We start from the raw sequence: 13,529 nt of genomic DNA, 5'->3' as shown, positions 1-13,529 counted from the left end.
ACTTTTTCTAATTTTTGTATATAAAGGTTCAATTTGTTCGGCAAAGTTGTAGCACATTCGAAAAAAAAACAACTTTGTCTGTGATACAACTATCTGCCAACTTAAATGAACTATTGTAAAGTTTGTTTTAGAAGGCCCCATGAAATCATTTTATTTTAAATTCAATTTTTTGTTGTAATTTTCTAGAGAATATCAATATTCTACTAAGTTGTCTACTATAATAAAACACAGAAGCTTACCGAAGAAAGTTTTTTATATCCTTTGTTTATTTACTTATTGAGGGTTTTTATTAAAATAATGCACTAATTTATCTACAGATATCTGCACAGAGAGAATGCAGGAGACAGCGAGAGACTAATGCCTAAATCTGGTTTCAATGATGTTTTACTAATACTCAAATTTAGGAATTGTTTTGTATGCAGATATATGCAGATTTTGTAGACATCTGTTAGTAAATTAGTCAATAACCAAAAAAATACGAGAGATAAAAATAAACTTTCTTTGATTAAATTGTTTATTTCCTTATAGCAAACAACATTGTAGAGCATTGAAAAATTGTTACTAGAGAATTTTATATTGAAAAAATTGATTTTTAGTAGCAATGTCTTTAACAAAGTTGTTCTTATCGACCGTGCTACAACTTTGACGAACAAAGTATTTTTTTTATATGTAAAAACGAAAAAAGCAAAATTCGTTTCTCAATTTTAAGATGGATCAATCACAAAATTGTATCTTCTATAGAATGGAGAATAATTGATGGATCAACTTTGCTGAAGGCACTTAAATAGTCGTACTCCCGTAAAATGTGCAAATTACATGACAGTATGTGTTTTTACTTGGTTGGAAAAGAATTCTATTGCTTTCTAGGTAATAAATTTGTTACCAAAGGGAGAATTTTTCGTTATTGCGTTTTGCGTTATTTGCGTGTTATCGCATATCATTGATTTAAAACTGGTAGTTAGACTTGTACATTCGAAATGACACTATCTGTTGCATGTATCACATCGTATCCTGTGCTCCAAACTCTTCGTGTTGCTCATTTGAACACTATCGGATTGTAAAATAAATCCATTCATTGCTAAAAATAAAATTTACCAAAACAATTTTATAATCACAGTTTTTGTTTCGTTAAGCTGTGTTGTAGTTAATAACTTTTATTAATCCGTTGACCAAACATCTATCGAACCTTACGAACTCTCTGTGATACTAATGCCAAAAATTTTTGAAATATCTAATGTATCCAGGAATTTGTTTTTCTCAATTGGAATTAAATTTCAAACGTCCAATTTACCCTGCCAATGTCATTCCATAGTATCTGCAGGTTTGAATAATTTTTCAGATGTCATTTTGTGTTGAAGTAGGACTACGTCTCTCAGGAAGTTTGGCATAGGGAAAATCTAGAAACGGAAAAAAGTGAAAATTATATCCAATTTCAAATGCTGAATCTCCTTCGTTCTTGCAGCAATCGATTGGAAAATCTTCTATGCATCCGCCCAAATGCAGAAAATTGTAATTTTATTATTCGAACTATTGCACTACATATTGAAAATTACCAAGCCCTGTTGAACCGCAATTTGACCTCTGATTGGTCGCTTAATGCTTACTTTCCCAAGCACAGTCAACAGAATTATAGACCTAGTAAATCGGGAATGTACTATTTGGCTTATATTAGAGCCTGTATTTGTCAACCCCAATGCGATGAAAGTGAAGCTACCTCCGCTCCGCTCCGGTAAAGAATATCCTACTCAACAAGCTCATTAGCGACTTCACATCGCTGGGAGTCGCCATCATCCCTTCATAGCTTCTTACAGGGTTCCGTCACATTAGGTGGCGGTTCTCTACCGGATTCTTCGTATGTTGACATAGCCTCCAGCTGTGCATGAAAGTAGGTCAAAGCTTGCTTACAGTTGAAGCCAAGTCTTCCGCTTGGCTTTGGTGACGAAAACCGCCGTCCGGAGGGCGTCGTACACAAATTATGTAACGCTAAAAATCTAGATTTCAGACCCCCTCCCCCCCGTATTTAACGATAGGTAACGTTCGACATGACTCCCCCCCTGAAATTACGTAACGCTGATCAGTCTGACTCCCCTCCGAAATTTTCAATTTCGAGCAAACATCACAGTTACGTAACTGTCTCTGCTACCCCCCTCCCCCCTACGTACCAATAAGTAACGCAGACTCAACCCCCCCCCCCCTTCATGCGTTACGTAATTTGTGTACGACGCCTAAGCACAATTAATTGAATAAAAGCCCGCGGTTCGGTACTTAATGGGCCGATAACTCGTCGCCGCATCGCGAGGGTGAGATACCGGTGATTGTTTACAAACACGACGGAGTGGTAGAGCGCACGGCTCACCGCTCTCGGTAGAATTAGGCTAAGTGGGATTACGGACCTACGCACTACTAAGCATTTGGAAGATAGCCAAGATCCACCCGTTCCGCAAACCCGGGGAGGATCCGACATTGTCTTCAAGCTACCGTCTGATCAGCCCACTCACATCACTGGGCAAACTGTTTGGAAAATTGATCCTTAACCGCATGATGGAGGCTGCTGAGGAAAACAACGTCTTTCTTCCAGAACAGTTTGGGCTTACGAAGGGACATTTCACCACGCACCAGCTGGGGCGGGTGTTGAACAATATCATAAGTGACAGGGCTGTATCCAAGTCCACAGCCAGAGCTTTGTTGGATGTCGACAGGGCGTTTGACAATGTCTGGCATGACGGGCTTGCATACAGGCTCTGTACCTTCAATTTTCCACCATCTCTAACAAAAATTATCCGTAGCTACCTTCGGCAAAAGTCGTTCAGGGTATCGTTGAATGATTGCCTATCAAATCCTGTTTTCATCCCAGCAGGGGTCGCACAGGGCAGTCTTTAAGCGACAGGCCCGGATTTAAGGGATGGCAAAGAGGGCAAACGCCCCGGGTCTTCCGACACGAGGGGCCTCCCTAGTCCTGAGCCAGATGTGAAGACAGACTGGAGACCTTTTTTTTTGCAGCGGTATTACAACTTTCTCTATTAAAAAGTTGCCTTTGAAAAGTAGCGGCAGCATCAGCGGTAGGTAACTTTCTCCAGTGAAAAACTCTGCTGTATTTTAACAACACACAATCGTTTTTGGGATGCTGGCAATTAAAGCCTGTCAGCCGTCAGCGTAAAAACAGCTTTGCGCAGTGTTATCAGAAGAGTGCCTTTTTTCTACTGCCGGGAATCATTATCATATCCGATATTAAATTGAACACAAATTGTTCTTTTGAGGACAAACTCAATACCTTATTTAACAGTTCATTCTATCAGCTATCCGCGTCGGTAACTACCGCGGGTAGTAATGATAGATACCTCAGCACTTTATTTAGTAAACAACAGAAAGGTTGGGTGCAAAGCTACGACCGCAAGTTGTGATTCTTGTGTTTTTCTGTTTTGAATCACGCTAATTTTAACAAACGGATTATGTAAACATGGTATTGATGATTGAAAATATTTTTAAAACCAGAACGGTTTATTTAAACGGTGCTTAGCAAAAAAATAATGATTCAGCAACACTGCGTACAGAAATTCGAATGTAAACATGTTCAGATTTCATATATTTTATGTCGAAAACCAAGTTAGTTTGAACTGAAATTCACGAAAAAATAAGGAAGCTGTCATGTTTTAGCCGGGCACTTAATGGTGCTGCTCTCGGTCATACGTTATTGCGATTCGGCAGTAAATAATAAGTGTGTATAACGTCTTCAATCTGTGGAATTTTTATTATTATTTTTCTGACACAGACATCAGAAACACTATCACCAGTTGAATTTAACTTGCCATTCGTAGTCCTACGTCAAACGTGCGTTTGTGCACTAAGCCATATACCCTGGCACTTTTTAATGTATAGTTCGTTTAAAGAATAACAGCAAAATTTTGAAATTCGAGAATTTCAAAACATGTCAAAAAAGTTAAATATGTCGAAAAATATTGAAAACACTCAATTGACGTCGAAAATGACAATGAAAATGAGTTATAATAAACCTAAAATTTGTGACAATATTCATTTATGTGATATAAAAACCTTATGACTTCTATCCATCTGCACTAAAAAAACAGTTTTTTTTCTTTCGCAGGAGCTTATGACCACTGCTAGATATATTGTGTTACACTCCACGTTAATATATATGCGCTGTCAGTTCGTTCCATCACTATGGGTATCAGTGACGGTCGCCCTAGGAGTTTGCATTTTCCCCCAGAAGGAATGCCCTCTTTGATGAAATTCATCACCTTTGTTAGTTCTGCATTCCAGACCTCCTTTTCCAAAAATACGCTGTCTTTGCTGAAATGCTGTTCCGAAGTTTCAACTTCAAAAATACAGAAGCGACATATTCATCTGTCAGTTTACCTAGTTTTTTAAGGTGATACCTGCTCTCGGACAGTGTCCAGTCAGTAGGCCAGGCAACGTACTCAGATCAGCTTCATTTGTACTGAGGAGTTTGCGGGTGATTCTATTACAAGGTGTAATAAAAAGTTTAGATTGTCTTGCATTGGAGGTAGCCCTCCAGTTAGTACCAATCATCATTGCTTTCCGAATCAAACATCGTGCTCTTCCCCATCTTGAGACGAAAGTTATTGAAACTTTGGGAATTGAAGTTCAATCTGAACTTGGGATTTTATTTATTGCCGCAGCATATTTACCATTTCAATGCACACGCGAGCTCAAAAATTATTTTAAAGGTGATTTACAAAAACTCACCAGAAATCGTTCGAAATGTTTTATAATCGGCGATTTTGACGCTAAACATCGTTCATGGAATAATTCTCAAAGTAATTCCAATGGCAAAATTTTATTCAATGATTGTTCTTCAGAATACTATTCTATTTTGTCTCCGAATAGTCCTACATGCTTTTCTTCTGTAAGAAACCCTTCAACAATTGATTTGGTGCTTACAGATCAAAGTTATGTATGTAGTGATTTGATCACACATGCTGACTTTGATTCTGACCATCTTCCAATAACTTTTTCTTTATCACATGAATCAGTGCTAAACCCTATGAGCTCTGTTTTTAATTATAACAAGGCTAATTGGGAAAGATACAAAACTCATATTGAGAGAAATTTCAATAATGAGCTTGATTTGCAAAACGAAGTGAATATTGATTCCGCTTTGGAAGCATTAAAATGTGCAATTGTTGATGCCAGGAATTATTCTGTTCCAAAGGCTCAAATGAAATTTGATTCACCAATAATTGACGAAAATCTTCAACTTCAACAACTAATTCGTTTGAAAAATGTCCGCAGACGTCAATATCAACGTTCTCGTGACCCTGTTTTTAAAACTATTTATAAAGATTTACAGAAAGAGATTAAACATAGATTTACTCTTCTGAGAAATCAAAATTTTGAGACTAAAGTTGAAAAATTTAAACCATATTCAAAACCTTTTTGGAAGCTGTCGAAGATTCTTACGTAACCTTCAAAGCCTATTCCAGTTTTAAAAGATGGTGAACGTTTTCTTGTATCCAATGAACAAAAGGCTCAAAGACTTGCTCAGCAGTTTGAGAGTGTTCATAACTCAAATTTGAATTTTGTGAGTCCAATTGAAAATGAAGTCACACGTCAATTTGACTTAACTTCTTCCCAGAATTTTTTACCTGCAGAAATAACTGAAACTAACTTGAATGAGATTAAATCAATTATTAAAAATTTCTAAAATATGAAAGCACCTGGTGACGATGGAATCTTTAATATACTAATCAAACATCTCCCTGAGAGCACAATGGAATTTTTAGTGAAAATTTTCAATTGCTGCTTCAAAATTGCATATTTTCCCAAATTATGGAAAAATGCAAAAATTACTCCAATTTTAAAACCGGATAAGAACCCAGCTGAAGTTTCAAGTTATCGACCAATCAGTTTGCTTTCTTAAAAAAGTAAACTGTTTGAGAGAATTATTCTTAACAGAATGATGTCACACATCAACGAAAATTCAATTTTTGCAAATGAACAGTTTGGATTTCGCCATGGGCATTCCACAACTCATCAATTGCTCAGAGTTACTAATATGATACGAGCTAACAAATCTGAAGGTTATTCCACTGGAGCTGCTCTTTTAGACATAGAAAAAGCATTCGACAGTGTTTGGCATAAAGGTTTGATTGCGAAGTTGCAAACTTTTAATTTTCCAATTTTCCTAATCAAAATTTTAAAAAAATATCTTACTGATCGAACTCTGCAGGTTGTCTATCTGAATTCAAAATCTGATAGATTTCCTGTCAGAGCAGGTGTACCTCAAGGTTCAGTCTTGGGTCCAGTCCTGTACAACATATTCACTTCAGATCTTCCTGATTTGCCTCTAGGATGCACAAAGTCATTGTTCTGCGATGACACAAGCATTTCCGTAAAAGGAAAAAGTCTTCGTGTCATATGCAGTCGATTGCAGAAAAGTTTAGATATTTTTTCTTCCTACTTGCAAAAGTGGAAAATCTCTCCCAATGCTTCTAAAACTCAAATGATAATTTTTCCGCATAAGCCTAGGGCTTCTTTCCTCAAGCCAAACAATAATCACGTTGTCAAGATGAATGGGGTTATTTTAAGTTGGTCCGACAAGGTTAAGTACTTGGGACTAATTTATGATAAAAAACTTATTTTCAAAGAGCACATTGAGAGTATACAAGCCAAGTGCATCAAATATACGAGATGTTTATATCCTCTCATTAACAGGAATTCTAAACTTTGTTTAAAGAACAAACTTTTGATTTACAAACAAATTTTTAGACCAGCAATGCTTTATGCTGTACCGATCTGGTCAAGTTGCTGTTCAACAAGGAAGAAAACGCTCCAAAGGATTCAGAATAAATTTCTGAAAATGATTTTGAAGCGTCCTCTTTGGTTTGGTACACTCGAATTACATAGACTTACTGGTGTTGAACCATTAGAAGCTATGTCAAATAAAATTATTAACAATTTTCGACAAAAATCGTTGCAATCCTCAATTGCTACGACAAGCTCTCTTTATAGCCAATAAGCTAGCAATTAAGTTAGTTGTAAGTTTACTTCCCCTTTTCTGACAAGTAGGTTTAAATCCTTACGAATGATAAGTCCTAATTGCAAATGCAAACAAATCCTAACAATTAAAATTACAAATTTCTAACAGTGTTGAGAAGTCACCATTTGTGATTGGACACACATACTCAATATTTACTAATATTTATCATAAATACTTACGCTACTAACAAATCCCCCCTTAAAATAAAAAAAAAAACATTGCTTTCCAGTCTTTGAGCTCTGATTTCGAGCAGGATGTAAAAACCCCACAGAATGGCTCCGATCCGACGAATGTGGTTGAAGAACCAATTCTTGCTAAGAGATCGGCATTTCATTTCCTTCTATACCACACTAACCAGGCACCCAGTATAGATTTACATCGTTTGTTACAGTCAGTTGAAAAACAGTTAAAAGACTTTATTGTGTTGGTGACTTTCCACAGCCAAATTAAACGATAAATATCATACACAGATTCCTCGCATAACTTTGAGACACAAATTTTTCAACCCTATCCAATCGTTGCATCATATAGCTCAGCATCGAATTTGGATGAAAGCGAGCTTTTTTTTTTAATTACAGGTTTCCCAATTAACGCAGATTTTGTTTTTCCATACTGTTGGTTAATTTACACACGTTATTTCACAGTACGTTGCTCACGCTTTTGCATTTGAAACGTACCGCACAGTTAAAATCATGACTTTTCGAGTAACACACGTTTATTCGACGTTTTTCACTCGAATTTTAAAGGGTATGTTAAGCATCAATGAAAAAAAAGGAAATTGAAGTTAACTATTCCTAACAGAGTATTGAAGAATTTAAATATGCTTTAACCACCTAACGATTGTCGAAAATTTGGTAGATATCGTAGCATTACCTAATCGTTTTTTTTATTAGTTTCAACTTTTTATCATGCGACAGCAAATTCCTGCTTGGCGTCGGCTTAAGCCGGTGGGATGGAGGTGCTGATGCAGTATTTTTAAAGGCTCTGCAACTTTGGATCGCAACCAGGCAGGTCACATTTTTTATCTTATCGCCTGCTGCTTGAATCATTGATATTGGAGCGCACGGCATGCTTGGATAGATTTAAGGTGACAATCGTTCACCTGTAGCTCCCCGCTTACGATAACAGTGATAACCTTGATGCTAAGATTAGCATCGCAATGAATTCTGTACTCTTAAGAGTTTTTGATCAATTTTTTTTACTTTCAACCACAATGCAAATCGAAATGCAATCAACCATTTCTAAATTCTATTAAAAACTCTTAAAAATCACATTTCCAGTCGTCCTTCTCCGGTTTACTATTTTTAGTTTCGAAGTTATCCTTCACAGCTCTGAACCAAGGTATAGTGTTTGGAGTGCGTTCTCTTAAAAAAAAAGAACGATGCAACCGGCAAAAAAGAAAAAAATGTTCCTGAGCCTTGCTCACCGATACGCCGTTGCTGTTCGTGGATTCGCAAAGTAGCCACTTCAGATGCAACACAAATAGGGTAAACCCTTCTTTGATGTTGGTGTACTGTATTTGATGACATTTGACATTGCCGGATGTGCGCTCAGCCCACTCCGAGTTTATGCTCACAACAACACTACGCGGTGTGCGAGGGAATTTACTTCAAACGATTTTCTGCATTCCAAGTGTAATACTCTATTTTCAATCGTCTGTATAAAACACGCCGAGAAGAACTAGGGCAGAGCTGCTCAGCAAAGTCATGTTTGTGGTTGACATTCGTGCGCACTTCGATGCCTTAAAGGGCAATTTATGATTTTTTGGAACGAGAACGACACTATAGCTGATAATGGATGTGGCGAAAAAGCAAATTCGAGCAGCTCCTAGAGCTGCGACTGTCCTAGAGCATCGGTGTTGGAAGTATGAGTGTTGGGGTGAAAGAGTTTATCATTTGTTCTCATGCAATTTTCAGATACTGCTTAATGTGCAAAACTCGAGCAAATGTGATTGGTGCAAATGGGATAACATAACTCCAAACGTGCATTTGTGAGTTATAGATAAAATATGCATTCCGGTGTGTTTCTTTTTACAATTCAAACGCCTAGCTTACCGGACAGTGACTGGTGAATCGAGAGCTCGAGATTAGAAAGGCACCTGCTTAACTGTGAGTGATACCTGTGGAACACTCTAACATCTGTGGAATGGGAACGTACGGAAAGTGAAATGATGATTGCTCGCGCCTGCATGTACTCTATTATTATACACTCAACGTCGGGTTTTTGAATAGTGAAAAAAAAGAATACTTACAACTTTCATTTTTCATCAACTGCCCAACAGAAACATCGTCCAGCGGGCCGTTTAACATCGTAGATAGTAACTCTTCGATGAACTCCCGCACCTTGACTTTTTGGCTGGATGAAATCGACGACGTCGAACTTTGACCGTCGTCTGAATCTGAAACCGATAAATGTTAGCCTGACACTGTATGTAAGTTAATTTCATGGGTAAAGTTACCAGTTGTGGAAAGGCCAAGTAGATTTTCGTTCGTAAGGTTGATTGGTCCGGGATTCTGCAACCGTCTGGTCAGTTGACTTAGCAGCCATTCTCCCGCCTTCTGCTGAATAACCCGACTCGAACGACAGCCACTGCATTCCCAGATTCCAATCGCCGATATCCATTCGCAGCAACGTTTTTCCTCGTTCCGGCACACTAGTCTCTCGCAACCGCGACATGTTGCGAAGCTGGGAAGAAACTTGATTTGTGTGTTATTCGACGGGATGAAGAATGCTATGTTTTACCTGTTGCTATCCTCAATTTTTATACTAGTGTTACACATGCAACATGTAACATTTGGCTTTCTAACCTCTGAACAACGTCTTTGGCTGAGTTTACTGGAAAAAAGTGAATCGAAAAGGTAGATGATATTAAAATACTGTCTGTGTAAATAATTTTGCCAATAGTTTTGTTAGAGAAATGAAAAAGTTATCTATATTATAAGAAGTGTGCCGCAAAAAATGTGAATTTGGGAAAAGAAACTAATAGTTGCAAAGTCTGTGTCTAACAAACAAAAATGTCAATTTTCGCTGTATCTAACTCTTGATATTCGTGAGAAAATGCAATTAAAACTTTTAAAAAAAATTCGATTACAGACTCGCGATCAGCAGCTTAAACTATGAATAACTTTCGTATTCTTTCTCTCTTCACAAGCACAAACCTCCCTTGTGAGGAAATTTTGTTAATTCGATTAACACCAAGCTCAGAGGGTAGCGCTGTAGCCACAAGGCTTTGACAAGCGGGTGGTCGTTGGTTCGAACCATAGAAGAAATAAGGCCATCTGGTTATCAAAGGTTTTCAACGAGGGTTTATTCTCGGTTTCCCACCACATACCCTTCCTTCAAATTGAATTCTCTAGTACCCCTGTTGACTTTTCTTTTAACGAAAAAAAAGTCCTTCTTCCAGGCTAAAAGAACGAGGTTTCGATAAGACTTTCCTCATGACAAAATATAAAGTCCAACTTATAATAAAACTGACTGGAGGAGTCAATCCTTCAGGGAATTGTAATTGGCAATATTGGTACAGGAAATGAGACTTCGGTAGGACTCCTTCTTCTTGACATGATAAGTACCACTTAGAATAAACCTGACAAGAGAGAAATGTTAGCCAAAATACACACAAGCCAGCAAATGATAAGCATATCACTAACTCTTAATTACTCTGCCAATAATATGAAGGGAGGAGTACAGAAAACACCTGGGCAACATCACAATAGATCCAACGACTCTGGTCGCAGTGATGAGTCCACACAGAGGGAAAAAACAGTATCCAAATCCAGAAAAGAAAGTTTTTCGCTTTTCAAGTATATGGAAAAGCTGGAGAGACGCAGCATGTTTTTGTTGCATAGAAATTACGTGTAATTGTTAATTCGATTACTTTGTATTATGTGATTTCCCCTCAGATCAACTCTATCATTCGAAGTTTTGTGAAAGAATTGATAACAACATTCCCATGTGTTTCTAATTTAGGACAAGTATGTGCAAGAGAAACTTTTTACAACCGCTTGGTCAGTTGATTTAGGATAAGTGTGTACCAGAGTTCAGAAGAAACTTAATTAAATCATAAAGTTCCTATTATCTTTGTATCTTGAGCAGTAATAAAGGCAGCCTGATTGTGCAAACAGTTTAAAAGCATTTTTGCTTAGTGAATATTAGCATTGGTATCCTCTCATCGACCCTCCATAGATGACCCGTGCGCTTGTGTACGGTCTCGATGGGAAATTACCACTGATAATTTAACTTATTTCGTTAATGTCAATGTCTTAGAAATGCATAATATGTCAAGATTTGATGTTATCTCGAAAAAAAATTTTTTTTTCGAAAAAATCGTCTTCCTAGCAAGATTTAGTGAAAGTTCAAAAGTTTTGGGACAATTTTCTATGTCATGTTTTCAAGCTGTGCGGTTTGTCTTTTCAAATGCTCCGGGCCGATTTATCAAGCGCTATTGTTCTTAATTGCTGTACGGCGCAGTGCCAGCAAAATTGTGTACCGTTGAGAAAAGTGACATATGTGCCAATGTCGATCGCCTATTTCTTTGTTTTATCTTCCCGTGGAGTGATTGCAATTTTGTTAGGTGCAAAGGGTGGAGAAAAAGGTGATACGAAATGAAGCGGTTACGTACTACTGCACATAGGAGTAAATCAAGTAAAAACCTGATCAAAAGTCAAAAAAAGCAAAAGTTTATTAACCATGTTCTGCATAGTCTTATTTTGAAGTGTGATACCTACTGAATCTTTTGACAGCTTATGTGCATCCAGAAGTATTGTTAACTTTTGTTACAGGCGGTTGAAATCGATAGAATTTTAGCTTTCTGTTGTTGCATTCGATGCTCCCGTACCGTTCACTTTTTTTTTCAAAACAATCAAGTGCAACGTAGTGATTTATCATCAAACCAACTATGGAGATTGTCAAAGAAGGTTAGTTTAATCAATCTGTAAACTTAAAAGGCTTATAAGTAGTCTCGATATTGCCAGGGAACATTTTCTTAATCACAAAAATGCTGTAAATGAGATTTTTTATATGTCATATCATATGAGGTAAGTTAAGTATCAATGAGTTTCAATGTAAACAGTCAATTGCAAATGAAAGCCTGTGTATTTTTGTTCAAGCTCGTGGTATCAGATCATCCGAACCAATCCGAACTCATGGTTTAAATCATTGTGAGAATCATCGAACAATTTCAACTTTTAAGCTTCTGGCAGTGTTTTTGACTTAGTTACAAGAACATACCTTTGTCATGTAATGAATGAGTGTTCTGACACATTCTCAACAGGTTGCTATTGAATTCTGATCCTTTGATTACGAGCTCTAGACTGAAATCCAAGAAAAACGGTCAAACTTTTGACGTAGAATACGTTACAAAAATTGTCTAATTTCAAACGTTTTAAACCCAGTCAGTTTCCAACCGATTTCTGTCATTTTTGCAGCAATCGATTGGAAAATCATTTAAGCACCCGTCCAAATGCAGAAAATTGTAATCCGATTGTTCAAACTATTGTAATATTGAAAATTGTTGAACAATGTCGAAACGCAAATGTCGATTTTTGATTGGTCGCTTGCTGCCTTTCCCTAAATAGGACGACAGAATGGAGTACCTAGTTAGCCGGGAATGCACTCTTTGGGCTATATAAGAGACTGTTTCTCCTCAAGCAAATCAGTTTACTAGCAGCAGGCAGCAGCATCAAAGATCAACACCGATGGCAGTAGGCGAAGGCAGCGTGGATCAGCAGCGAGCAACAGCGGCGGTGGTAGTGGTTAGCTGCAGTCCTACCTCTTTCAGTTCGGCTCCCCTTCGATCTGAATTGGACCCCACCAGCGGTAATCCGATTCAGATATCGTTGGGCAAAAAACAACCCGAAACTGAAAGAGACTCGCACCGCCAGGTGGATTGAGAAGCCACCATCATCCAGCGTATGTATATACAGGGTGTATGCACATAACGTGTGTGAATATTTGAAACTTGTGTCCCTAATATATAAGGTGTGTGGCTAGCGTGTGTGGCTTGCTTTAAAGCGTGTGTGTATGTTTATGGCGTGTATGCATGCCTGTAGCCAGCGATGAAAACGAAACGATTATGACCCGATTGTCGTTTTGTCCCAAACTGTACAGATTGCGATGTGTTCGAGTAATGAATAAACTTGAATCCTCTCAGTACGTAACAAAATGTTGATGCATTGCTCACTCGGAAATAATAAATACATAACTAGACTATATACAGCTCTTAGAAGAGAAGGATCCGCGCAACTCGTTGTGTTTTTTTCTCCGTACGTGGCTCGTCGCACGAGGAAAAACGATAGCAAAAAAGAATAATAAACTTGACTTGTCCCCTTCGCATCACAGTGACGCAGTAGCAATGATGTGGTACGGTGACGGCGGGAGGGAGAGTTATTTTAGGCTATCGGACTACTTGGGCAACGATTGTTTTCAGCAGGTTTGCTACACCAATTAATGAAAAACTGCGGGAGTAGTGTGAAACATGATATTATATAATATTTTTTTTGTTTTATTCATTTAA

General features: G+C 37.7%; 1 protein-coding gene across 12 annotated transcripts in view; it reads right to left on the bottom strand.

The window, feature by feature from the left end:
• LOC129725280 (mucin-17-like) overlaps positions 1 to 13,529 on the bottom strand; it is a 147,156-nt gene that overhangs the window by 73,850 nt on the left and 59,777 nt on the right. For 11 of the 12 annotated variants that reach the window (XM_055680884.1, XM_055680885.1, XM_055680888.1 and 8 more), the window contains 4 exons: positions 9,761 to 9,853; positions 9,477 to 9,703; positions 9,270 to 9,416; positions 9,073 to 9,156 (listed from right to left, as the gene is read on the bottom strand). In XM_055680884.1, coding sequence (XP_055536859.1) covers positions 9,073 to 9,156; positions 9,270 to 9,416; positions 9,477 to 9,703; positions 9,761 to 9,853 — 551 coding nt within the window. The remainder of the gene's footprint in view (positions 1 to 9,072; positions 9,157 to 9,269; positions 9,417 to 9,476; positions 9,704 to 9,760; positions 9,854 to 13,529) is intronic. The other variant, XM_055680889.1, reaches the window with a different exon arrangement.

The sequence above is a fragment of the Wyeomyia smithii genome, chromosome 2 (assembly GCF_029784165.1).
Source record: "Wyeomyia smithii strain HCP4-BCI-WySm-NY-G18 chromosome 2, ASM2978416v1, whole genome shotgun sequence".
NCBI classification, from domain to species: Eukaryota; Metazoa; Arthropoda; class Insecta; order Diptera; family Culicidae; genus Wyeomyia; species Wyeomyia smithii.
The sequence above is the reverse complement of the archived record's forward strand: the minus strand, read 5'-3'. Positions and strand labels throughout refer to the sequence as shown.